At 39.3% G+C, this 27,772-nt stretch overlaps 2 protein-coding genes across 4 annotated transcripts in view; one reads left to right on the top strand and one right to left on the bottom strand.

Annotated features, from left to right (window-relative positions):
* tous (testes of unusual size) overlaps positions 1 to 12,888 on the bottom strand; it is a 60,245-nt gene extending 47,357 nt beyond the window's left edge. For both annotated transcript variants that reach the window (XM_070097948.1, XM_070097949.1), the window contains exons 1-5: positions 12,749 to 12,888; positions 9,108 to 9,314; positions 7,894 to 8,104; positions 7,260 to 7,448; positions 1,741 to 1,853 (exon numbers count right to left, since the gene is read on the bottom strand). In XM_070097948.1, coding sequence (XP_069954049.1) covers positions 1,741 to 1,853; positions 7,260 to 7,448; positions 7,894 to 8,104; positions 9,108 to 9,307 — 713 coding nt within the window. In that variant the 5' untranslated portion in view covers positions 9,308 to 9,314; positions 12,749 to 12,888. The remainder of the gene's footprint in view (positions 1 to 1,740; positions 1,854 to 7,259; positions 7,449 to 7,893; positions 8,105 to 9,107; positions 9,315 to 12,748) is intronic.
* A 3,085-nt stretch (positions 12,889 to 15,973) lies between these two features.
* Positions 15,974 to 27,772, top strand: part of LOC128694395 (CAP-Gly domain-containing linker protein 3) — a 99,480-nt gene continuing 87,681 nt past the window's right edge. For both annotated transcript variants that reach the window (XM_070097950.1, XM_070097951.1), the window contains exon 1: positions 15,974 to 16,102. The gene's annotated coding sequence lies outside the window, so the exon portion shown is untranslated. The remainder of the gene's footprint in view (positions 16,103 to 27,772) is intronic.

The following is a 27,772-nucleotide window of genomic DNA, read 5'->3' on the forward strand; positions in this document are numbered from 1 at the left end:
CCCTATCTTCATCAGCATTTAACAGTTCCTCAGAATATTCCCTCCATCTTCCCGATACTTCCAACTCTCAATCTAATAACTCTCCTCTCCTATTATCAACTGTCCAGTCCATTCAGTCTCCAGGTTTTCTCAACTTATTAATCTCACTCCAGATCGTTTTCTTATTCTCAGCAAAATTTGTTGATAGCACCTCACCTACTCTCTCATTTGTTCTCCTTTTACATTCCTTCACTACTCTCTTAACCTCTCCATTTTTCTCCATATACTCCTCCCTCATTATATCACTTCTCTTTTGTAAAAACCTCTCATATGCTAACTTTTTCTCTCTTACTACTCTCTTTACCTAATCATTTTACCAGTTGCTCTTCTTCCTTCCCGCACCCACTGTCCTGTAACCACACACTTGTGCTGAACACACTAACACTACATTCTTAAATCTATCCCATTCTTCTTCAACCTCATTGCCTATAATCTCACAAGACCATCTTTCTTCAATAGCTGTTTATATCTTACCCTAACTGCCTCCTCCTTTAGTTTATAACCTTCACCTCTCTCTCTTACTTGCTGATGCCATTCTCCTTACATCTCATCTACCTTTTACTCTCACAAAAAAATGATGTGATATATCTGTGGCCCCTCTGAACTTGTACATCCTGACGTCTACCCATCAGTCTTTTATCTACCAATACATTATCCAACAAACTACAGTCATTATTTATCCTTTGTCTCTTAAAATATGTATTACCTATTACCATACCTCTTTATATACAAAGTTCAGTCAAAGCCCAATCCCCCATTATTATTTATCCCTGGCACCCCAAACTTATTTACCACATCTATAACCGTTTCTCCCACTTTAGCATTTAGGTCCCCTACCACAATTACTCCCTCACTTGGTTCAAAAATTCCTAAACACACGCTTAACATCCTCAAAATCTCTCTCCTCTCAATTCTCCAGGTTCATAAACACTTATTATAACTCACTTTTCGCATCCAACTCTTATTTTAGCCAATATAATCCTTGAATTTATACATTTATATTCCCTCTTCTCCTTCCATAACTGATCCTTCAAGATTATGGCTACTCCTTCTTAACTCTAACTCTCTCAGATACTCATGACCTAATCCCATTTATTTCTCCTCACTGAAACTCCCCAACCGCCTTCAGCTTTCCCTTAGTGCTAGGACATCCAACTTCTTCATTCACAACACTAGCAATCATCTCTTAATCATCTGCACTGCACTCACATTCAACCAGCCCATTGCTAACCCATTGCTCCCGGCATTTTAATCGCCTCTTAGGGCACGCATGGCTTACGGGGAAAAGATTCTTTTCCACTTTCCCATGAAGATGAAAGGAAGAACTGTTTAGAAAACAGAAGAAAAATCAGATGAGTATATATACATATACTTGTACATGTATGTGTAGGTGCCTAACTGTAAGTGGAAGTAGCAAGACGTACCTGTTTTCTTACGTGTTTATAAGACAGAAAGAAAAGATACTAGCAATCCTATCATTGTGTAAAATAATTAAGGTTTCTGTTTCACACGCATTATTATTATTATATTAATGGGGAGCACTCATCCCATAAGGGTCCTACAGCAACTGGGGTATGAAAGGTGATTAGGACAGATCCAAGGAAAATAGAGGAGGGTAGCTCCAATTCCTAGGATTAAGGCGCCTTCATCAACATCAGGGCAGTCCTCAGGAAGGGTTAAAAAAGATAAAGGAGCCCTTACGGTCCCAACTCTGGGTCGGTGATGTGGATCTCGTTCCTGAGCTCTCCCTCCTCCAGCAGCAGCACGGTAGCTGCCTCCGTTCCCACCAGCAGTGTGTGTTGGTCTGCCCATTCCTGCGTCAACACATACGTGAGAAAAATAAACTCTTAATTCTAGTAATTCAGGATAATCCAAGAAAGCTAAACTGTATGACTAAGAAATATTATCCTTCCTCAACTCATTAACAGACAATGAACTGCTATCCTACCTTAGCTCAAGTATGGCTATATTATTTTAATCAGAGAAAAGTACTAAATTCACAGGATTCATATATCGCCTGTGAAATGGGAGGCATTCAAATTCGATCTCACCTTAGCTTATTTATAAGCTAAGAACTGTTATTCTACCTCAGCTCGTTTCCAAGTCCAGCCTTATTGAGGACTACCACCATCTACCCTCAGAGGTAATCCATAACAAATAGCTAACACTTGGGTACCTATTTACTGTTAAGATAAACAGAGGTAACATGTAAAAGGAAACATGCTCAGTGCATGCATCCGCCCCAGGATCGAATCTGCGCCCTTCGTTTGTGAGCCTAAAGCGCTATCACCCTCCATTAATGTAAAAAAAGAATATTTATTGACCCATATTTTTTATTCTCTCTCATGTATATATATATATATATATATATATATATATATATATATATATATATATATATATATATATATATATATATATATATATATATATATATGTCGTGCCGAATATGTAAAGCTGGCCAATTAGCAAGAACTCATTTAAAATTAAGTCCTTTCTAAAATTTTCTCTTATACGTTTAAAGATATATTTTTTTCATTAATGTTGATTTAAAAATTTATAATTTTGCACCAAAAGGAACTTAGAAAACTTACCTAACCTTATTATAACAAGAGCAATTTATTTTAGCCTAACCCAACAAAATATATTTTAGATTTGTTTACAATAATTTAATACTAAACAAACCCAGTGAAATATATTTTTTTCGTTAGGTTCAGAATGATTTTGGCGAAATTATTGCATACACAAATTTTCACTTGTCCTATATGGCAAGATGAGCGTTGCTATTTAAGCCAAGATCGCAAGTTCTGCCTATTCGGCACGACATATATATATATATATATATATATATATATATATATATATATATATATATATATATACATATACATATATATATATATATATATATATATATATATATATATATATATATATATATATATATATATATATATATAGATGTTGCAAGTATATGGAATAGGTGGTAAGTTATTAAATGCTGTAAAGAGTTTTTATGAGGATAGTGAGGCTCAGGTTAGGGTGTGTAGAAGAGAGGGAGACTACTTCCCGGTAAAAGTAGGTCTTAGACAGGGATGTGTAATGTCACCATGGTTGTTTAATATATTTATAGATGGGGTTGTAAAGGAAGTAAATGCTAGGGTGTTTGGGAGAGGGGTGGGATTAAATTATGGGGAATCAAATTCAAAATGGGAATTGACACAGTTACTTTTTGCTGATGATACTGTGCTTATGGGAGATTCTAAAGAAAAATTGCAAAGGTTAGTGGATGAGTTTGGGAATGTGTGTAAAGGTAGAAAGTTGAAAGTGAACATAGAAAAGAGTAAGGTGATGAGGGTGTCAAATGATTTAGATAAAGAAAAATTGGATATCAAATTGGGGAGGAGGAGTATGGAAGAAGTGAATGTTTTCAGATACTTGGGAGTTGACGTGTCGGCGGATGGATTTATGAAGGATGAGGTTAATCATAGAATTGATGAGGGAAAAAAGGTGAGTGGTGCGTTGAGGTATATGTGGAGTCAAAAAACGTTATCTATGGAGGCAAAGAAGGGAATGTATGAAAGTATAGTAGTACCAACACTCTTATATGGGTGTGAAGCTTGGGTGGTAAATGCAGCAGCGAGGAGACGGTTGGAGGCAGCGGAGATGTCCTGTTTAAGGGCAATGTGTGGTGTAAATATTATGCAGAAAATTCGGAGTGTGGAAATTAGGAGAAGGTGTGGAGTTAATAAAAGTATTAGTCAGAGGGCAGAAGAGGGGTTGTTGAGGTGGTTTGGTCATTTAGAGAGAATGGATCACAGTAGAATGACATGGAAAGCATATAAATCTATAGGGGAAGGAAGGCGGGGTAGGGGTCGTCCTCGAAAGGGTTGGAGAGAGGGGGTAAAGGAGGTTTTGTGGGTAAGGGGCTTGGACTTCCAGCAAGCGTGCGTGAGCGTGTTAGATAGGAGTGAATGGAGACGAATGGTACTTGGGACCTGACGATCTGTTGGAGTGTGAGCAGGGTAATATTTAGTGAAGGGATTCAGGGAAACCGGTTATTTTCATATAGTCGGACTTGAGTCCTGGAAATGGGAAGTACAATGCCTGCACTTTAAAGGAGGGGTTTGGGATATTGGCAGTTTGGAGGGATATGTTGTGTATCTTTATATGTTTATGCTTCTAGACTGTTGTATTCTGGGCACCTCTGCAAAAACAGTGATAATGTGCGAGTGTGGTGAAAGTGTTGAATGATGATGAAAGTATTTTCTTTTTGGGGATTTTCTTTCTTTTTTGGGTCACCCTGCCCCGGTGGGAGACGGCCGACTTGTTGAAAAAAAAAATATATATATATATATATATATTATATATATATATATATATATATATATATATATCAAACTGGCCATATCCCACCAAGGCAGGGTGACCAGGGTACCGAATAGGTAAAACTTGCGAGTCTGGCTTAAACGGGAACGCCGAATAAGGCCAGCGAGAATTTGTGTATGCAATACTTTCGCAAAAATCATTCTGAGCCTAACGAAAAAAAATATTTCATTGTTTTGCCTTATTATTAAATTATTGTAAACCTAGCTAAAATATATTTAGTTGGATTAAGCTAAATGAAATTGCGTTTGTTATAAAAGTTAGGTAAGTTTTCTAAGGTTCTTTTGGTACAAAATTATTGATTTTTACATTAACATTAATGAAAAAATTTATCTTTCAATGTATAAGAGAAAATTTATATATATATATATATATATATATATATATATATATATATATATATATATATATATATATATATATATATATATATATATATATATATATATATGTGTGTGTGTGTGTGTGTGTGTGCATGCGTGTGTGTACTAATTGTGGTTGCAGGGGGGGAGTCGAGACTCGGCTCCTGGCCCCGCCTCTTCACTGACCGCTACTGGGACCTCCTCCTCCCTGTTCCATGAGTTTTATCATACCTCGTCTTAAAACTATGTATGGTTCCTGCCTCCACTACATCACTTGCCAGACTATTCCACTTCCTAACAACTCTGTGGCTGAAGAATTACATCCTAATATTCCTTTGACTCATCTGAGTCTTCATCTTCCAATTGTGACTTCTTGTTTCTGTGTCCCATCTCTGGAACATCCTGTCTCTGTCCACCTTATCTATTACACGCAGTATTTTGTATGTCGTTATCATGTCACTCCTGACCCTCCTGTCCTCCAGTGTCGTCAGACCAATTTCCTTTAACCTTTCTTCGTAGGACATTCCCATTAGCTCTGGAACTAGCCTTGTTGCAAACCTTTGCACATTCTCTAATTTCTTGACGTGCTTGACCAGGTGTGGGTTGCAAACTGGTGCCGCATACCACAGTATGGGCCTGACGTACACAGTGTACAGTGTCTTGAACGATTCCTTGCTAAGGTATCGGAAGGCTATTCCCAGGTTTGCCAGGCACCCATATGCTGCAGCAGTTATCTGGTTAATGTGTGCTTCCGGCGACGTGCTCGGTGTTATACTCACCCCTAGATCTTTCTTCTTGAGTAAGGTTTGCAGTCTTTGGCCTCCTAGCCCATACTCTGTCTGCGGTCTTCTTTGCCCTTCCCCGATCTTCATGACTTTGCATTGGCAGGGTTAAATTCTAGGAGCCAGTTACTGGACCACGTGTCCAGCCTGTCCAGGTCTCTTTGTAGACCTGTCTGATCCGCATCTGATTTATTTCTCCTCATTAACTTCACATCATCCGCAAACAAGGACACTTCTGAGTCTATCCCTTCCGTCATGTCATTCACATACACTAAGAATAGCACTGGTTCCAGAACTGACCCCTGTGGGACTCCGCTCGTCACAGGCGCCCACTGTGATACCTCATCACGTACCATGACTCTCTGTTCTCTCCCTGTCAGGTATTCTCTGATCCATTGCAGTGTCCTTCCTGTTATATATGCCTGATCATCTAGCTTCTGCATTAATCTCTTGGGAGGAACTGTGTCGAAGGCCTTCTTGCAGTCCAAGAAAATGCAATCAACCCACCCCTCCCTCTCATGTCTTACTTCAGTTGCCTTGTCATAAAACTCCAGTAAGTCTGTGACACAGGATTTGCCTTCCATGAACCCGTGTTAGCTGTCGTTTATAACCATGTTCCATTCCAGGTGCTCCACCACTCTCCTCCTGATAATCTTCTCCATGACTTTGCATACTATACACGTCAGTGACACTGGTCTATAGTTTAGTGCTTCGTTTCTGTCTCCTTTCTTAAAGATGGGGAACACATTTGTCGTCTTCCATACCTCAGGTAGTTGCCCAGTTTCCAGGGATGTGTTGAAGATTGTAGTTAGTGGCACACACAGTGTCTCAGCTCCCTCTCTAAGGACCCACGCCTTTGAGGTATCAAGGTCACATAGGAGCTTCTTCACCTCCTCGGTTGTGTATTTCATCCAATACTTGTTGGTATATTCCTTGTTGGTGTACCCCTCTGTTTTGTCTTCCCAGTGTCCCTTCTGCCTCCACTGTAAATACTTCCTGGAATTTCGTGTTGAGCTCTTCACGTACTTCTTGGTCGTTTCTTGTGAGCTCCCCACTTTTTTTTCCTTAGTCTGATTACCTGGTCCTTGACTGTTGTCTTACTTCTGATGTGGCTGTAAAGCAGTTTCCGGTCAGAGTTGACTTTCGATGCTATGTCGTTTTCGTACTGCTACTGGGCCTCCCTCCTTATCTGTGCATGCTCATTTCTGGCTCATCGACTAATCTCTATTTTACTGGGTCTTTTGCCTTCTGTACTTTTTCCATTCTCTAGCGCCCTTAGTTTTTGCCTCCCTACACCTTCGGGTAAACCAAGGGCTCATTCTAGTCTTCCCATTATTTCTTTTATCCTTGGGAACAAACCTTCCCTCTGCCTCCTTGCATTTTGTTGTTACATAGTCCATCATTTCGTTTACAGACTTCCTGTGTATGTAGGTGTGTGTGTGTGTGTGTAAATTGTTTTAAGAACTAAAGTTTGCAGCTATGAATCATTAAATATCTTATTGGTATTTGTTTTGAGCATAACCAAGTTACCTTTTGAGAAATGTTGATGGTGAGTAGTATATGAGAATGTTTCAACCTTGATCATTTTTTAAGGGCTGTGACGGCTTATGCCGTGTAAATTATTTTTTATTGTTGAGCCGTACAGCACAACCGTGATAATTAGCATTTAAGATGGCGAAGTCGGACCAACCTGACACTGACAGTTGTGGTTCTGTCCTCCCTGGTACCCCCAAGTCTTGAGAAGTTTGTCATTGAGTCTGAAGAGCTTGAAGACTCTCTCCCCCACCACGGAGATAACGCCGTTGTCCTCAGGATGGTAGCTGAGAGAAGCTACGGGACCCAGGCCTGGCATGTCACTCAGACGCAGCACAGAGAACACCTGCATGTCAAACATATTACCTCAACGCACGTCATTCACACTTTCTCAAGATTGATAACACCTGCTAGAGGTCAAACACAATCATGCACGCCAAGTCAAAATAAATAATAAAAAAGTTATTAATTTCAGATTTCCCATATTTTCTTGAAACATTTATAATTCATTATAGCCAGCCGTTGACTCCCGAAAACCGTACCATGGCCCCCTTTGAGTACAGTGCCAACCCCTCCCTCCTATTTGAGAACCGGTGCTCAAGCATGACTCCGGTATCCCTAGCGCGCTATACACATGCTAGCGACACTGGAATGTATATTATGGCTCCGGTGCACACACTGATACATCGGAGCAATCCTCACCAGAGGCACTGGGTTCTCTAACATGGTTCCCGCATCTCTAGTGTGGATAACTGGTACTGGGATGGTGTCAGAAGGAATAAGTTACGTACCTTGCCCTTCTCCCAGAGAAACAGCACGAGAGTCCACTCCGGGGCTCCTCCCTGAGCAGCTACCATTCTTTCGTCTGGACTAAAGGCAGCGGCCACGTACTTCTCACTGGTCATCTCACCGCAGCTCAAGAACCGGAGTCGTTTGCGGGCTACCACGTCCCACACGCTGACTGCTGGGCTCTCCCCTGCCCGGCACACACATAGATACTGTCTGAAACATCAAGCAGCTTACAACAAGTGAACTATGTTTTCGGTAAAAAAAAAAAACTACATCCTTCCCATTCACGATGCACTGAATGGTCTCTACATGTTTAACACTTCTAAATGAATTTAATAACTAGTGTTTCGTTCGTTGAGCAATGACAGAAAGGTATTCCCGTATTCTATAAGCTCAGTTCCTCTATCTCAATCCGCGTAAAAGGAATAGTACAGAATGCGGCCAGAGTTTCTCATGAAGTTAAAGATCGGTATTTAAAAACTGAAGCTAATCAGAATGGTTATGCGATTGATGGTGGTCACAAACATAGCCTCCAGTACCACCATGGACTTAATGAAAACGGTGACTAAACTAACAAATACGTACTACTTCAGGGGTTTGCATCATACCTTGTGGAGGATGTGATAAATCTTATGTGAGGGAAACTTCCGGAGACTTAAACAGTAGACTCAAGGCACACAGACATGCTTGTCAGAGGGATGACATAATACATCATAACATCTGTAACCACCTGATGAACTACCGTGAAGGAAGATTAGCTATCAAAGTAACATATCTATGTAACAGACTGATTAGAATCACCTTTAATCACCACTACCAACACCATTCCACAAAATTCAGGATCTTTTATCACCTCCGAAGTTGTAGCAAAGTTGATTTTACCTGAACCAAGCTGAAGTAGGATAACTCTTAGCCTGTAAACCTGATTTGTGTAAAAAAACAAATGGACACAGCTATCACCTGAGACCTCACTAGCTTGCCGCAGAAAGTGCTGAACCCAACACTACACGAACCTCTTTTCATGCTTTGTCTCTGTGTGATCACAGTTTAAGGCGTCAGTCTCCCATTTGACTCATTACAACAGTGAAAGGATACCTGTGATAAAGAGGACTGGCTGCTGTGTGAATGGATAAAGTTCCTGGCTGATGAAACAATTTCTAATAAATTATTATAACTTGCATATTTTGTTATCCTCATCAGGTAGACAGACACTCACCTTTTCGGCGAGATGGCTATAACGGTGGGTGTAGCCTCTTCAGCGATGCTGATGAATTGTTGTTGGTGTGTGGTGGTGTTGTGCAGTACCAGGAAGGCTCCAGCAGGGTACACTACTGTGTCTGGGTCCGTGTGTACCACACACCCATGTACCTCACCTCGTACACCAAACACATACTCTGGTTCCACCTCCACACCCATCTTCCTGCTGTAGATGGTATGAAGAATGGTGAAGAAAGAAAATAGTGAATGGTGGGGATAATGATGAATGGTGGAGAGAATGATGAATGGAGAGAATGGCGGATTGTGTTGAAAATGATGAATTATGGAAAGAATGGTGATTAGTGGAGGGATTGGGAATGGAGAGAATGGTGAGCAGTGGAGAGATGGGGGGAATGGTGAAGAGAATGGTGAGTGGTGGAGAGATGGGGGACTACCGGAACTGATGGAGGGACTGGTGCAGAGATGATCTTAAGAGGTCACAGTACCCAGTCTTTCTCTTCTTTTTTTATCTTTATATTCACTACCTTGAACAATCCGTCATGTCTACACTCACAAGTTAGTTTAATATTTTTATTATGCACCCCATACACATCCTGTGGGTGGTAGTCAAAAAATTACAGAGGTGCATAATGGGCCCAGTGACTGAGCTGCAAAGTCTGGATAACTGAACAAGTTTCAGTGATAATGAACTATTTACATGTTTATATCTGGTCACAATTGTAATGAGTTATGCAAACATTAATTAGGTCACACACACACACACACACACACACACACACACACACACACGCAAAAGTGGTAATGCTTTATTTACAGTCAGGGTATTTTTCCAGAATGGTTTGTAACATACCACTGTGGATAAAATACTGACACTTTTTGAACATTTCTGAGTGATTTGTCGCTGAATTCATTAATCTGATCGCGTCCCAGTAATAATGACGCAAGGTGTGACGATAGTTCATTTGGCAAAGTTTACATTTCATTTGGTCTACATCTGGTGGTGGTGATTTGACATCCCAGAGATACTTGTAACCCAGCCGGAGCCGGGCGGTAGTGACATCCAAGAGTCTGCATATTTTGTTGGATGCACCATAAAATGTGGCTCCTCCTGCATGATAAAATGATGATAGATGGACTGACCTGTGTCAGTTCCCCTCAATCTTGAGTCATTAAAGTTTAGCTGAAGTTTTTATCACATTATTGTTCTGAAACTGCTAACCATCAACTCAAGATTGCAATCTACTCCCTCTATGAAGGCATATAACAGCCAATTCATCAAATTTATCATGCATCTGAAGACTAATGTGAGATGGAATCCACAGGTGTACTCAGACTCCACCATCTACAGTCCTACCATACCTGTGTCTGGCTTCTGACACAATTGTGCCACAATTTATACTTAAGGAGCTGAGAGCATTTATGGATGATAGAGAATCAGTTACAGTTAAAGTGTCGAAATGTTTCGCCTGAGCTTGTACTGGACTGAAAAAGTCTACTGCTCAGGTGAAAGGTTTTGGCAGGAAAGTTCCCTAAGTGGTGCATATGTATCTTGCACATCAAGTATTAAATAACTGAAAAAATATATTAAGCTCACATGTTTTGAGGTACACGTCTCTTAAAATCTTATACACACAGACTGAGCGTCTCGCGTTGCCATGGTAACCCCTAACTAATAGAAAATGAAATTTTTCAAGGTAGAAAACGTACAAGTTACAAGACACACTAGCATATTATTTTATTAAACATTACCTCAAAGATTAGGTGTTATTAAGTAAGTTTATTTAGGTATACACAAATACAGTTACATAGATTATCATACATAACAGCATATGTGTAGAGAACCTGGGATAACCCAAAAAAGTCAGACAGAGTGACTTATTTCCATTGGGGTCCTTTTAATACCTTATTATTATACTATGAAGGAGATAATATATTATTATTACACTATAAAGAATATATACTAGGTATAAGGTAAAATGAGTTATTTATATTTACATGCGTGTTAGCTAAAAAATATAAAATCGTTCGCCTTCCTTTCTGTTGCTACATTCATTAGGCACCTTTTGGCTTTATTTTTGAATTGGCTCATGCTATGACTGGCTTTGACATGTGTAGGCAGTCTGTTCCATTCCTTTATTGCTGTACAGTTAAAGGTGTTTGAAGCCTGGCCACTGACTGTAGGTACTACAAAGTTCGTGCTCTCTCCCCCTAGTACTATGATTGCTTTGGTTCCCAGCCTTGACAAAAGTGGCATCAAGATATTCTGGACACTGTTTGTGAGCAATTTTATAAACTTGATTTAACTTTAGTTGTTTTACTCTGTCTTCAACATTCAGCATATCCAATTGTTATAATTCATCCTGGCCTACATGTTCTCATGGACCCAGGTCCAGGATGAATCTTACCATTTTCTTCTGGGTGATTTGTAGTCTATCAGTTTTTTTTTATCAAGGCAGAGTACCATGAAGAGCAAGCGTAGTCCGTATGACATTGTATAAGGGCTAGACATAGGGTTCTGTGAGCCTCAGTAGGTAGACACTGTGCTTGTCTGTAGAGGAACTTCAGTCTGGCATTCGCCTTCTTTACTACACTATTCCCTATCAATTCTCCTGACATGCATGGGTCAAAGGGGATTCCCAGATATTTTACTGGGAAACTGAAGTGATGGGTTTCCCATTACACTGGACATTAAAATTATTTACCCTTCTCAGTTTATGTTTCGTGCCAAAGAGTATGGCTTCCGTTTTCTACTAACCATTTGCTGCAGGACTCCAGTTCCAGTGTTATTATATTAGCTATATCTTGTGGGTCTTTACCTGACACTAACATACCACTGTCATCTGCGTACAATAGGAGTTTGCACTTGACACTGATGGGCATATCGTTTACATAACATAGGAATAACAAGGGACCTAGAATACTACCTGGGGGAACTCCGCATGCTGTTGGCAGGGGTTTTGATTCTGTTTTGTTGATTTTGAGAATTTGTGTCCTGTTACTAAAGTAGGACTTAAACCAGTCTACGGAACCCATGCCGATAGCTTGAAGTTTCTTACATAATATATTGTGGTTGACAGTATCGAAGGCCTTTTGCAAGTCTAAGGTTGTCATTCCTATGAGGTTCCCTATGGACATTTCAGTTCTCATGTAATCCATCAGATTAATTAGGGAGGTATCGGTTGAGTAAGAGCTCCTAATGCCTGATTGGTAACTATGGAGAATATTGTCATTAAGATACTTATCTATTTGACAGTACACCGCCCTCTCTAGAATTTTGGATATTACACTAAGTATACTAACAGGCCTATAGTTGCTGACATCAGACCAACTATTTTTCTTGATAGGAGTAACTCTGGCCTCCTTGAACCCCTCCGGTACGTGGTATTAGTGGTGAGGGACAAATTTATTATGTAAGCAATGGGGACTGGCAATTCAGATATACCATCTTTTAGGACCTTAGACGGGATGCTGTCTGGGCCGGTGCTCTTAGTTGGGTTTAACTTGTTTAGCTCTTTTTGCACGAAGTCATGAGATACACTTACTTGTTAACAACTGTTTTCTGTTACCCCTTTATTGATATGTTTTAAACTTATCAGAGTCCATGTTAAAGATATTTGATGCAGCTGGTAGTTTACTTACTAGTGTTGATGCCACAGTTGTGTAGTAGGAATTAAAAAAAATTTGCCACTTCAGTTATTTCGTGGCATACCTCGTTATCGATATTTAGTACTAAGTTATTCACAAATACACCACACTTTCGAGACGAGTTTGTACGCACTGTTTCGGTCCCTTCTGGACCACTGTCAAGTCACAGACTATAATGGTTCGCGACGGGTAGACACGTCGTCTAAGGTTTCCTCCCCGAAACAAGTTTTTATTGAGGCTTCAAGTGCATATCATAACTTTTTTTTTACAGTGGTTTTAAATGCGCACATACTATAGACACATAAAGAGTACGTTACACACAGTTCACATAAGATAACATAATAAAGTCTAACAATATGATTTATTTCCACTAGTTTGCCTTGTGAAGTGTTCCAACCTCGGTATTTTCAATGCGACTTGTGTGACTTTCTTGGTCAGTTGTTATTTCACTGGTGACAGAATGGGCTTACAACTCAATAAAGAATGAAATGGCGTTATTGCAGACATGTATAAAGACTAAATTTTATTGGGATAACATTTCTTCTATGAAAAGTTCTATGCAAAGGGAAACGTTGTCCCGAAGCAGTTTTGAAACTTAGTGATGCTTCAATGCGCCTCTGGTCGCGTCTACTCTGTCAACAAGGACAATTGAAAATATTAGGCATATTTCTTTGCACCTGTTACTTGTGTTCGCCTAGCAGTCAGTGGGTACCTGGGAGTTAGCTAATTGCTGTGGGTCTCATCCTGGGGGGAAAGGATCAAAGGACTCTGAAGGATAAAAACCAGACTGATAGGCATTTTTGTGTTATCCTAGGTTACAGATAACGTTGGACTGCAGTCATGTCCTTTTTACATAATTAAATATTTGAGAAACAGAGCTCAAAGTAGAGTTTGAGAAGCTGATGGTTTTATGGAGAAGCTCATGTGCTCTGTTATAAAGCATTCAGAGGCTTGTGTTCATCACACTGCCATCGTATTCTTCATGACAGTTCCTGATTAGGTGGGCTGTGGTGGCTACGTTGTGCTGCCCTTTATGCTGCTAGCAGAGATATTTCACAACATATATACGGCGAGAGAGGCGTATGCCTCAATTTATATACAACAGGAGGGGTACATCTGTTAGTGCATATAGAATGAGAGGTGTCCCGTAGCTCGATCGCTAGCGTACTGGGCTCACACACTGAGGTCCGGGGTTCGAATCTCATCCGGTACGGCTGGAAAGACATTAGGGACGTGTTTCCATAAGACACCTGCTGTCCCTGTTCACCCATCAGCGTAAAATGGGTACCTGAGTATTAGTGGGCTGGTGTGGGTCGCATCCTGGGGACAAAAACTGACCTAACAAGGGGCATTCTATACGGTAGTATGTCATTGATGTCAGCTAGGCCTGTATACATTGTACGTGTACTTATAGTAAAGATATTGAAAAAGGTGTGTATGTACAGTGTGTGTACAAGCAGTTAGTTTTAGTTTAATATGTTTATTATGCACCCCATACCCATCCAGTGGGCGGTAGTCAAAAGATTACAGAGGTACATAATGGGTCCAGGGACTGGGCCTCAAAGTTTTGATAGCTGAGCAAGTTACAGAGGTAATGAATTCACAATTTACAAAGGTAATGAACTCACAATTTACAAAGGTAATGAACTCCAGGTAGGTCTAGTCACAATCATGACAAGTTACAAAGGTATTTACAGATTACAGAGGTACACAATGGGTCCAGGGACCGGGCTCCAAAGTTTTGATGGCTGAACTAGGTACAAGGTAATGAACTCACAAGTTACAAAGGTAATGAACTCACAAGTTACAAAGGTAATGAATACTATAAGAATGGTTACTTACGTGTATACATGGCTGCAATCATGAACAAATTTTAGAGTAATGAGCAATTCACACTTCCACACCCGGTCACAACTGTAGTGAGTATACAAGCAGAGGAGTGTAATCTCACATTGTATATACACTGAGAGTTTACTTTAATTCCTATTTCAAAGCATCTCTAACTGGTGGTGTATAGGTGACATGCATAGGTCGACAGGTTTTGAAGTCAGTAAACCAACCTCATCTTACCTCCGGCAGAAAGTGTGTGGTGGACTCCAATCAATGTCAGGTACATAAATAATAAAGTGGCAATAGCTTTTAGACTGAGGTGTGTCGCAGTGTTTATACGCAGAGATGCTTATATCTCAGTGTATATAGACAGATGTGTACATTTTAGTGTATATACACTTTCAGGTGTATATCGGTGAATATGCATTTAGTGGTATATCCTCACTGAGAGCATTGCATGTTAGTGTATGTACACCTTAATATATACCAAAGTATATACATTGAAAGATGTGTCTATATGTGTATATTACTATGAGGTGTACATCATAGTGTATATAAACTTATTTATATATACACATAAGTATTTATATCTTAGTTTATATACAGTGCAGTGAAAAGTTTGTCTTTCATAGTATTTACGGTGATATGTGTATATATCTCAGTATATATACACTGAAAAGTACGTATCTATCAGTGCATATGTAGCTGTTTGTTAAACGGCATTTTTAATATCTAGACACGATCTATCGTGTCACCTTCAACTCAATATGAATTCTAATGCTTCATTCTTGAGTTGTATTAAGGAAAGTATGCTAAGAGACAACACAATAAGTGTCAGGACCCCATGACTGTTCAACTTCCTCCCAGCATACTTAAGGGCGATTACCAATAGACCCCTGGCTGTCTTCAAGAAGGCGCTGGATAGGCACCTAAAACCAGTACCTATTCAGCCGAACTGTGGCTCGTACGTCGGTTTACGTGTGGCCAACAGTAACAGCCTAGTTGATCAGGTCCTGATCCACAACAAGACCTGGTCACGGACCGGGCCGCGGGGGCGTTAACCCCTGGAACCTCCAAGTATATTCCAGGTAATTATATTTTATAGTATTAGAGACAATCAGATAATGATAATAGGCTTTTTGGGTTACTGTTATACTCGTGGGAAAACGCTAAATCCCTAGGGGTCAGACAGGCCCTAGAGAATACATAGGAAAGATAGACAGCACAGATCATGAGAGTTGACACCAAGGATGTGCTGAGAAGAGGGAACAACTTAAGTCTCTAGGTTAAGGGTTATCGTATATTATCTAGGTATACGAGTCAAGAATAGAATGACAGGTAATAAGGTTTAATGCAAGGGAAGGGTAACAGGAATTCATTAAATTGGGAGAGTTTCACCATTTGGAGATGGTGGTAATGGAGTGGTGAGAGAAGCGCAAGCGCAGAGGTAGTGTAGCTGTTGCAGTGGCTGGTGCAGGACGTGTGTTGTACTCACTCCCGGGTTCCTAACATTACTTTGTGAGTCTTGACAGATAATCACTATTTAATATATGTTCCATAGTGATGGCTCGTTCGTTAGTAACACGGGTATATACATCGAAAGGTGTTTAGGAGCTGAGAATTTATTTTAATTAGTTGAGTTAGAGTATTTTTGATGTTAATGTAGAGGGAAGTTGCTGCCTTATTGACCCCACGTGCTGCTAGGCTCTGGTACCTAACTAGTTTTATAGAATTGCTAACTTTTATATATGCTAGATGGATGTGGATGGTATATAACCATTTTTTTACGATTAATTAAAAAGGTTCTCTCAATACATGCAGAACTAGTCATAGTAAAGTTTTTAATTGACTTTTTCTGCTGCCACGTTTTTCTTGTGCTTCGACCTGATATAAAACATTTTTTAATCATATATAATCATAATGTTATAAGACTTGTAAACGTTGTTATATATACTTTAAACACTGCCAGATCAATATTCACATTACATTGATATAACGTGAAGGTTTAACTTTCATCAAAATTTAAATTATATTCTTATCCTCTTTAATAATGTTATTAAGAAACTCATTAAATTATTGAAATTTACACCTGACACTTGTTAATTTGAGAGACTAACAAATATTAAATGTGGAGTTTCAAAATTCCAGAAACGTATTATACTCATTGATTTTGTAGTTTACAAATACAAGGTAATGTTGGGTGACCTTGACGTGGTTCTCACCTGCGATATTATAATATAACTTCCACAAAGTACGTGTGACTGGTGTTGTATTTTCTACAATATCGCCAGAAACATTTCTGTTATGTTTTCGTTTCCAGATAAATTTGCAGAGGCAGAGGCAGCCTCGGATTCCGGTTACTGGTGTAACAGTTACCAGTGTAATCCTTGAATGTAAATAACCAAATATCCGGAGTGGTAGTGCGTCTGGATTACAATCGACAGTGCCTGTGTCGAATCCTGGGCAGGGAGAGACGGCTAGGCAAGTGTCCTACCACCACCGCCCCCTGATACCTAGGAGTTAATAAATATCCAAGAGTTTACCAAGTGTTCTGGGATGTTTCCTGGGGAATGAAAAAAATAAAAATAAGCTACAATGATTGGCTTTCTTTGGCTATTTTCTCTCCGAGGTTAATGTGAATTAAATCCTGGAGTTCTTGTAGAAATGATTCACTAACCAATTCGGGTGTTGCTGATATTTTTAATACTGTTGGGAAGGAGACTTGTTTTGAAGGTATTTAGAACCTAAATTATGGTGTATGACAACTGGTAATTTGAAAACAATTGCAGGATGTTTGTATCACAATAATTCTCTTAATATGCCATAACTGCGCGCTTAGTTAAGAACATATTTAGACCGGATTTTCTGATTACATTTTTTTTGTTCCTCCTAATTATAATAGAGATAAGTGGGTGCAGTTCGCTAATTATATATCCTTTAATCATGTGGCTCATAAGTTAGTGTTTTTTCCTTAAACCTGATAAAAGAAACTGTAAGGAACTCTGCGACAGCCATGGTAACAGCATACATTTTATTAATCGTTCTATGAGTATAATGGCAGGTAATATAGGCGCTTCTGATTACTTTTGGTATTGATGAGGGAGATTAATAAACACAGAGAACGGTACTGGGAAGGCAGGAGATGAGACGCAGAGGAAAGAGTGAGTTGGAGCCGTAATTTCTTCCTTCCCTCCCTCCCTCAGGTCACTGCGTCCGTTAGGAAGGTCTTATATCTGCAGTGCCTCGCCCTGTCCTCCCAACTTTCCTTTTTTTTTTCCCTGTGTAGACAATTACACTGATGACCCGGTGCCTCCTAGTAGTTAGTGTGTTAAGGTTTAACCTATTGACTGCTCGTGGGGTCATTCAAGATGCAATTCACGTGTACACTAACATCAAGAATAATTCTAAAGTGTAATTTAAGTAAACTCGGCGAGTTTACACACAATGTATATATCCTGTTGTTTCTAAGCATCCTTGGTCTTCCAAGAATTTTGATTATATATATATATATATATATATATATATATATATATATATATATATATATATATATATATATATATATATATATATATATATATATATATATATATATATATATATATATATAATACACACTCGCACACTTGCTTGCATCATATAATATAGTATATAAAACAATGATGAGAAAACAAGCAAAGTTAGGTAGACTAGCATAGTAACCGAGGGGCGGACAAAACATTGATCCAGAGCCGAGTCTTGTCTTGCTGCTAAGTGTTAGGAGCAACACGCACCATTGTATCACACTCATCACGACACAAAAATATGGACTTCACACATGTTAACGCGTCTGCCTAACATGCTACCACGCTCGCATTCTACAATATATATTGAAATTCGACACGTTTTGGCTGATTGCCAACACGTGTCGAATTTCAGTAAATATTGTAGTGATTAGTTAGAATAATCTTGCATCGACTGCAGGGTCTGGCTTGTGTGAACCTTCGTGATGAGTGTTAACTAAAGGTAATTACTTACCTGTAATTACCTGTTTGTGAAAACTACATTTTAGGCAAGCACGGATGGTGCTTCAAGCAGTACTTACTTTGTTTCCATACGAGTACATTTTTTTATTAAGATGTATATCATATTAAAGAATTTACGTATATTGTGTATTTAAAGTTAGGTTTGACTAGTAGATGCATATACAATATGCTAAGAAGCAAGTCTATGAGTACGTGTATCGTATATCCTTAAGAAAATTTTGCCAAACACTACTGATATTGGATTCAACTAGATGCATTGTAGGTGTTGGTAGTGGCAGCTGGAAAGCCTGGAAAAAGTTGATTCCCAGGACATAGTACAAATAGCAGTAGTACAAGTAGAACTAGACTAGTTGCTGCTGCTCAGGAGAACTCTGATTTGGACCATAATGTCTTCCGCTATCTGCCTTTCCCATACTAAGGGCATGTGTATCTATTACTTATACTACAAAGTTTATGAACGCACAATTTTTCCATCATATAAATATAGAGTATCTCGACAAATATCCTTGCTGTGCTTGAAGGTGATAAGGTGTGAGGCTCCCTCCTCCAGGATGTGAATGTTATGTTTAGGTATGAGACCTCCAAGGCATGAATGAAGGGGATGATGTGTGAAGCGCTCTCCTCCAGAGCATGAACGAAAGTGATGATGCGAGACTCCCACCAAGGCATGAATGAAGGTGATGAGGTGAGGCTCCCCCCAGGGCATGAATGAAGGTGATGTGGAGGTGAGGCTCCCTCCAGAGTATGAATGAAGGTTATATTGGCATATCACGTCGCAAGACACGGATGACGGGGCCGGTGACGGCGCCTCAGGTCTCGTGTAACAGGTAACCTGCGGCGGTAGTAAGACAGGTTCCTTATTACCGTCCAGGGATTTTATCGACGTGGAATTCGTACATGAAAATGGCAAACGGTAGCAAAGTTTTATAAGGGTTGTTGTAGCCTTACCTTGATGTTGTAGTATTATCAAAGGCATGTTATGTTAAATCTTGCTGACGGTATTCCTTGAAGTCGAGGAGGGTCCCTTGCTTCATTTGAGGGATCTTAGTACTATAGCTATCCTCCCTTGGATAAAAGTAATTATGAGTCATGTTCCAGACATTGCTTGGCTACTACGAGTTTAGCAATTCTCATAAATATATATTCTTTGTCCTGTTACATTCGCACAGTTTCCAGACATGCATTTCATTTTAGGTAGGTGATTTAAGCAATTTATTAAATTTAAGTGGCTGTATTGGCCATTAATTGTATTGATTTTCGTAGTTACTCTAGGATTTTATTAATGCATAAAGCTTCGTGCACAAAGTTACCGTTGTGGTGAGTTGTATATAAGTACTTCTCTGCTTGTAAACGCTGAACAAACTGTTTTTCGAGTTGTCATTATCCACTACGTAACAATAGTGGAAGTTAAGTGCTGGAAATAATTTCGCTTCATCGGATTGAAAGACCTTGGGCCATGATGCTGGCAGAGGGAATTTGATCTAAAGACCTAATCCATTTGCCTTCCATTCCCCAGTGGTCATGTGATCAGTACTAGGGTTAAGCGCTTTCATACGAATGAATTAAATCACAACTTTGGAGAGGATAGGGGGGTTTATATGTAACTTATTTTCTGAATTAATATTGTTTTTAATAGCTCAAAGACGAGTTGTGATTGAGATCACAGGGCCTTGGCAAAACCATTAACAAATATCTAGAACCATGAACAATGGAGTTTTTTTTTTTTTTTTTTTTACATGTACAATGGAACCTCGGGTAACGAACGCTTCCGAACACAAACAAATCGGTTCACGACCAAAAAATTCGCCAAATTTTTGCATCTGGTCTCGAACACATAATCGGGTGCCGAACAAACACAGCCGTGAATTGTCACATTCCACTGCATTTTTTTCGCATGCGCCAATTTTCCCCACATCTCGTAATTAATACCGTGATAAATTCGGATTAGCAATGCTTTACCAGCAGGTAGTGCCGTAACAGCTTCTCGCAGTGCCAGTACCAGGCTAGGACTTTTTTGGGTTATCCTAGGGTCTCTACACACATGCTGCTATGTATGATAATTATGTAACTGTATTTGTGCATGCCTGAATAAACTTTACTATATATGTGATTTCATCAATATTCTTTTCTCAGTTGTTTGTAGGACTATCTTATTGAAACTTGGGCAATGTGTGATGAAAAGATGCTTCTTAACATACACCAAAAATGATGGAAATCAGGCGATAAATAATTGAGTTCACTGCTCAGCCATTAGATGCCCCTTAAAACTCTTAGGACTCGTGCAGTGTTAGTTTTCTTTGTTATTCAAGGTTTTTACATTTAGTTTATTATTACACTGTTCATTCTATGGTATAATTAACAATTTGTGTGCTTAAAAATCTTAAAAAAAAAATTTACATACAGTTCTTAGGGGTCTGGAACTGATTAATCGTATTTACATACAGCCCAATGGCAAAATTAGGTTTGGGTCACGACCAAGTCTGGTCGCGACCAGAGTTTTGGAACGAATTATGGTTGTGACCCGAGGTTCCACTGTGTGTGTGTGTGTGTGTGTGGGTGTGGGTGTGTGTATATATATATATATATATATATATATATATATATATATATATATATATATATATATATATATATATATATATATATGTGAGAGAGAGAGCGCAAGTATAGCAGCAACCTGTCATAACACTTGCTTGTTACATCTAAAACTATATTTCTGCAACATAAGCGTCATATGCACACTGAATATTGCAGTAATTTGCATTGCAACATCCGTGTTTTCAGTGACAGAGGAAGGTTACGTCCCTAAAGGCGTCAGATGTTGTAGTGTCTTCTATAAAATAGCAAGATGTGAGAAAATGTATTTTAATTCAGCTCTGTATAATGGAAACTTAATTGCAGAATGTCCAGAATAATTTTAAATTGTTTGGCTTGAGGTAAGTGGTAAGTGATACATCTACATAAGAATTTTATATATATATATATATATATATATATATATATATATATATATATATATATATATATATATATATATATATATATATATATATATACGAAATTTACGATTTGCGAATCAATTTTCCCCATAAGAAATAATGTAAATACAAATAATCCGTTCCTGACACCCAGAAGTATTAAAACAAAAAAAATAATTTTCCATGAAATATACATATAGTACATAAACAATACAATGGGAAATGATGAATGAAACATGAACAGCATAACACTTACCTTTATTGGAGATTCTTCTTAGTGTATGGGAGACTGGAGGAGGAGAGAGATTGGATTGTTTACAGTTTGGAAGGGGAATCCCCTTCCAGCAACACCTCAGGTACCAATTGCTTCTCTGGGGTTGCTTCTGTTCTCTGTTTCTTAATGCCACTAGGACCACCTTGAGAGTCACTAGTCCTGTCTCGCAAAGTAACTGTGGAGAGAGCTCTGTCTCTGGCGTCTCTTTAACACTTCCCGAAAATGGCCCAAGACGTTGTCACTGTACATATTTCTCACCTTCTTTACCACAGGCTTGGCACTAAGAGATTTCTTTGGAGCTATGGTAGCTTATTTAGTAATTGGAAGCACTAAAATGAGTGGAATATTATGAAATATTTCGTAGGAGCACTTGAGGGGACCTTCACTCATTGGTAAACTGCCAGATTGGCTGGGTAGGGAGGCCGCCCCGGCTCACACCTGCGTATGCGTCCTGGACGAACTACTATTCGCGAGTCAACCTATTCAATTCAAATTCAATTCAAAGTTTATTCTCTATAAGGATTACAATGCTGAGTTTACAGAAATTTGGTTATTGTGTGGTTTACATGTAGTAAAATAGTGATTACAGAGTGTACCACTAGAACGTTTAGCATGGCTAGGCATTTCGGGCAGACCTAGTTTTATTCTTAATTGTAAAATATTACAAATTATGAGGTAAGTTGGTATTATGGCTAAGTGACTAAATACTAGTTTGTGAGTTTAGCAATGTAAATGCTTTTGTTTTGGCACAGTACATAGTTTCAGTATTGGAGTATCACAGGATTCATTATTTTAAGATTGAGATTAATATTTCTGTTTATGGTCAAATAAGTCAGTGAGTGTAAGTGTGAACCACCAGGTGGTATTCGTGTAGTTAGTTGACAGGGTGTATCAGGGAGATAAGATGTTTTCTAATGGTAGTTTTGAAGGTGATGAATGTGTCTGCAGTTCTAGAGTTCTCAGGTAGGGTATTCCAGATTTTAGGGCCTTTGACATACATTGAATTTTTGTAAAGGTTTAGTCGGACACGGGGAATGTCGTAGAGATGTTTGTGTCTGGTGTTATGCCTGTGAGTTGTGTCACAACTATCAAGAAAGCGTTTTAGGTCAAGGTTGATATTAGAGTTTAAGGCCCTGTAGATGTAGATTGCACAGTAGTAAGTGTGGATGTACTGAACTGGGAGTAAGTTTAGGTCTATGAAGAGTGGGGGGGGTGTGTTGCCAGGGATGGGATTTAGTGATTATTCTTACTGCAGCTTTTTGTTGGGTTATTATTGGCTTTAGGTGTGTTGCTGCAGTTGATCCCCAAGCACAAATAGCATAGGTGAGGTATGGATAAATAAGTGAGTGGTATAGTGTGAGAAGGGCATTTTGCGGCACGTAGTATCGTGTCTTGGAGAGGATCCCAACCGTTTTGGATACTTTTTTGGTTATATGCTGGATATGGGTGCTGAAATTCAGGTTGTTGTCAAGGTATAAGCCTAGGAATTTGCCCCCATTATTTCTGGTAATTAGAGTGTTGTCAATCTTAATGTTAATTTGTGCATCTCCTGCTCTGCTACCAAACATAATATAGTAGGTTTTGTCAGTGTTAAGCGTAAGTTTATTGGCTGTCATCCAAGTCGATATTTTAATCAGCTCCTCATTCACAATGGTGTTGAGGGTGGCAAGATTAGGGTGAGAGATGACATAAGTCGTGTCATCAGCAAAGAGAATGGGTTTCAGGTGTTGGGATACGTTTGGAAGGTCATTGATGTATATGAGGAAGAGCAGGGGACCAAGGACACTTCCCTGCGGAACTCCAGTATCAAGTGGCCGTGTTGCTGATGCTGTGTCTTTAATGGTGACGTACTGATACCTATTAGTAATGTAAGATTTGAAATAAGCAAGCGCATGGCCTCTTATACCGTAATAATCAAGTTTGTGTAGTAGGATGTCGTGGTCTACTGTGTCAAAAGCTTTTCTTAGGTCAATAAAAATTCCTAGTGGATATTCCTTATTTTCCAACGCTGTGTAAAGCAGATCTAGCATTTTTATGATTGCATCATTAGTGCTTTTATTTTTCCTGAATCCAAATTGGCAGGGGTTGAGTATGTTTTGAGCCGTTATAAATGAATACAGTCTCCTGTGCACGAGTTTCTCAAAGATTTTGGATAGCAATGGTAAGTTAGATATTGGCCTATAGTTGTTTAAGTCTGTAGGGTCACCACCTTTATGTACTGGTGTAACCCTTGCCATCTTGAGTAGTTTCGGGAAGGTGCTAGTCTCTAGTGACTTGTTAAAGAGTAATGAAATAGCATGCGAAAGGACATGGGCTGCTCGCTTGTACAGTAATGGTGGGACATGAGACAGATTCCTCGAGTTATTTTTAAGTGACTTTATAATCTCGGTGACTTCCGTGGGCTCAGTTGGTGCAAGATAGAAGGAATTAGGGAAATTCCCATCTAGGTAGTCCCCGGCATGGGCATTGGTATGTGGGATTTTACTGGCGAGATTAGATCCTATGGTTGAGAAGAAGTCGTTTATCTTGTTAGCTGTGTCAGTGGGATGTAGTGGTGTTTCATTAGGTTTAGTTAGGACAATATTCTTGGTTTTTCTCAGTTTGTGGGTCCCTAGAATCTGAGAGTGTTTTCCAGGTCTTTTTTATATCTCCTCTAGTGTCTGTGAATCTACTGGAGTAGTATAGTTGTTTGGCTTTCTTTATTACTTTGGTGAGAGCTGATGAATAGTGTTTAAGAATATCTTTGTGTATTAAGCCTTGTCTATATTGCTTTTCATATTGGTGTTTCTTGTCAATGGATTTCAGAATGGTGCTGGTTAGCCATGGGCAACCAAGCCATTTGTTTGTGATCTGTTTTGTTTTTATAGGACAATGTTTGTTGTATAGTCTAAGTAATTTGTTAAGAAAAATGTCTGTCCAGTCATCAATACCATTGGCCTTGGAGAATTCTGTAGGCCAGTCAACAGTCTCTAGGTCAGCTGTGAACTTCCTTACTGAGGCCTCGTCATGGAGTCTAAATGAGACTTTGTTGTATTCAAGTGGTGGTTTACTAATGTTTGTCAGGAGGAAGGTAGGGTAGTGGTCTGTAGTGCTATCTGTGATTATCCCTGATTTAAGGGGGGCTAGTATATTGGTCCATATGTGGTCTATTATGGTTGCACTTGTCTCAGTGAGCCTGGTTGGTTTAGTTATTGTTGGTATGAGAAGTGTGTTGTTCATATTGTTGATGAAATCAGTTACAGGCTGATCATCTAGTAAACCAAGGTTGATGTTGAAGTCTCCAGCTAAGAGAAGGTGGTGCTTATTCATTTGTCTGTTTGTTATTAGTGACTTTAATTTCTCACTGAAATTTGGGATGTTTGTGTGAGGTATCCGGTAAATGGCACCGATTGTTATAGGCGTCTTAAGGTTTTTTACAGTAAAATTAGCAAAAATGTATTCCCCATATTCATCACTAAAGCAAGTGGTGCTAATACAAGATAATTGGTTAGAGTAATAGATTGCACTACCACCCCCAACTTGGTTTGGTCTGCAGTTGTGAATTGCTGTGTATCCTGGTAGAGGGTAGATATCTATTGTGTCCTGCTTAAGCCAGGTCTCAGTAAGAATAATGCAGGAGAAGGGTGTCTTTAGTGATTCAAGGAGTGCTAGGAGGTCATCATAGTGTTTGCTTAAGGACCTGATGTTGTAGTTAAGTACTGATAGACTTTTAGCATTGTTTAGGATAGTGCTGGCTTGTGATGCTGTGTAATAAAGGCAGTTACTTTCCAAAAGGTTTTGATTGGGTGTCAGATTATGGAGGTTTAGATCAGGGTCAACGTGATCAATCATCTTCTAGGTTTAAATTATGGTTATTTATATCCTGAGTTGTGTGTTGAGTTCTAGTACTGATATCTGTAGTGGTAGGAAGTTTGGACAAGTATATAACTAGAGTATTTTGGTCATGTAGAGTATAGTCACTACTACACATAATGAAGTTGATGTTGTCTGTGTTGTGCTGGAATGAACTAAAGTACAACTAGGTATAAACTAGTAACATAAAAATACAAATTAAAAATAGAACTAGACTCTCACTTGTAATTGCACTAAGGTCTAATAATGACTTTTGTGGAGTCTATGTTTTGAGCTAGAATGAGCTATAGTACAATAGGTTTAATTTAATAATATAAAAATACAAATTAAAAATAGCACTAGTCTCTCACTAGTAATTGCACTATGGTCTAATATAGTGAATTTGGTATTGACTATGTATTGAGTTAGAATGAGCTATGGTACAACTGAATTTAATCTAATAATATAAAAATACAAATTAAAAATAGCACCCGTCTCTCACTAGTAATTGCACTATGGTCTAATATAGTGAATTTGGTATTGACTATGTATTGAGCTAGAAAGAGCTATAGTACAACTAGGTTTAGTCTAATAATATAAAAATACAAATTACAAATAGCACCAGTCCCTCACTAGTAATTGCACTATGGTCTAATATAGTGAATTTGGTATTGGCTATGTATTGAGCTAGAATGAGCTAGAGGAAAACTGTGATTAATCTAATAATATAATAAAGGCACAAGACTCTCAATTGTAATTGCACTAAGGTCTTATATAAGTTGTTTACAAGAATTAGAAAAGCGAGTCCATGTTTATATGAAAATACCCCTATGATTGGCGAAATTTACGATTGCCGAGAACTACGAAAAGCGAGGGACCACTGTATATATATATATATATATATATATATATATATATTACCTGGAGTTTACCTGGAGAGAGTTCCGGGGGTCAACGCCCCCGCGGCCCGGTCTGTGACCGGGCCTCCTGGTGGATCAGAGCCTGATCAACCAGGCTGTTGCTGCTGGCTGCACGCAAACCAACGTACGAGCCACAGCCCGGCTGATCCGGAACTGACTTTAGGTGCTTCTCCAGTGCCAGCTTGAAGACTGCCAGGGGTTTGTTGGTAATCCCCCTTATGTGTGCTGGGAGGCAGTTGAACAGTCTCGGGCCCCTGACACTTATTGTATGGTCTCTTAACGTGCTAGTGACACCCCTGCTTTTCATTGGGGGGATGGTGCATCGTCTGCCAAGTCTTTTGCTTTCGTAGTGAGTGATTTTCGTGTGCAAGTTCGGTACTAGTCCCTCTAGGATTTTCCAGGTGTATATAATCATGTATCTCTCCCTCCTGCGTTCCAGGGAATACAGGTTTAGGAACCTCAAGCGCTCCCAATAATTGAGGTGTTTTATCTCCGTTATGCGCGCCGTGAAAGTTCTCTGTACATTTTCTAGGTCGGCAATTTCACCTGCCTTGAAAGGTGCTGTTAGTGTGCAGCAATATTCCAGCCTAGATAGAACAAGTGACCTGAAGAGTGTCATCATGGGCTTGGCCTCCCTAGTTTTGAAGGTTCTCATTATCCATCCTGTCATTTTTCTAGCAGATGCGATTGATACAATGTTATGGTCCTTGAAGGTGAGATCCTCCGACATGATCACTCCCAGGTCTTTGACGTTGGTGTTTCGCTCTATTTTGTGGCCAGAATTTGTTTTGTACTCTGATGAAGATTTAATTTCCTCATGTTTACCATATCTGAGTAATTGAAATTTCTCATCGTTGAACTTCATATTGTTTTCTGCAGCCCACTGAAAGATTTGGTTGATGTCCGCCTGGAGCTTTGCAGTGTCTGCAATGGAAGACACTGTCATGCAGATTCGGGTGTCATCTGCAAAGGAAGACACGGTGCTGTGGCTGACATCCTTGTCTATGTCGGATATGAGGATGAGGAACAAGATGGGAGCGAGTACTGTGCCTTGTGGAACAGAGCTTTTCACCGTAGCTGCCTCGGACTTTACTCTGTTGACGACTACTCTCTGTGTTCTGTTAGTGAGGAAATTATAGATCCATCGACCGACTTTTCCT

Source organism: Cherax quadricarinatus, chromosome 60, assembly GCF_038502225.1.
Source record: "Cherax quadricarinatus isolate ZL_2023a chromosome 60, ASM3850222v1, whole genome shotgun sequence".
Lineage (NCBI taxonomy): Eukaryota > Metazoa > Arthropoda > Malacostraca > Decapoda > Parastacidae > Cherax > Cherax quadricarinatus.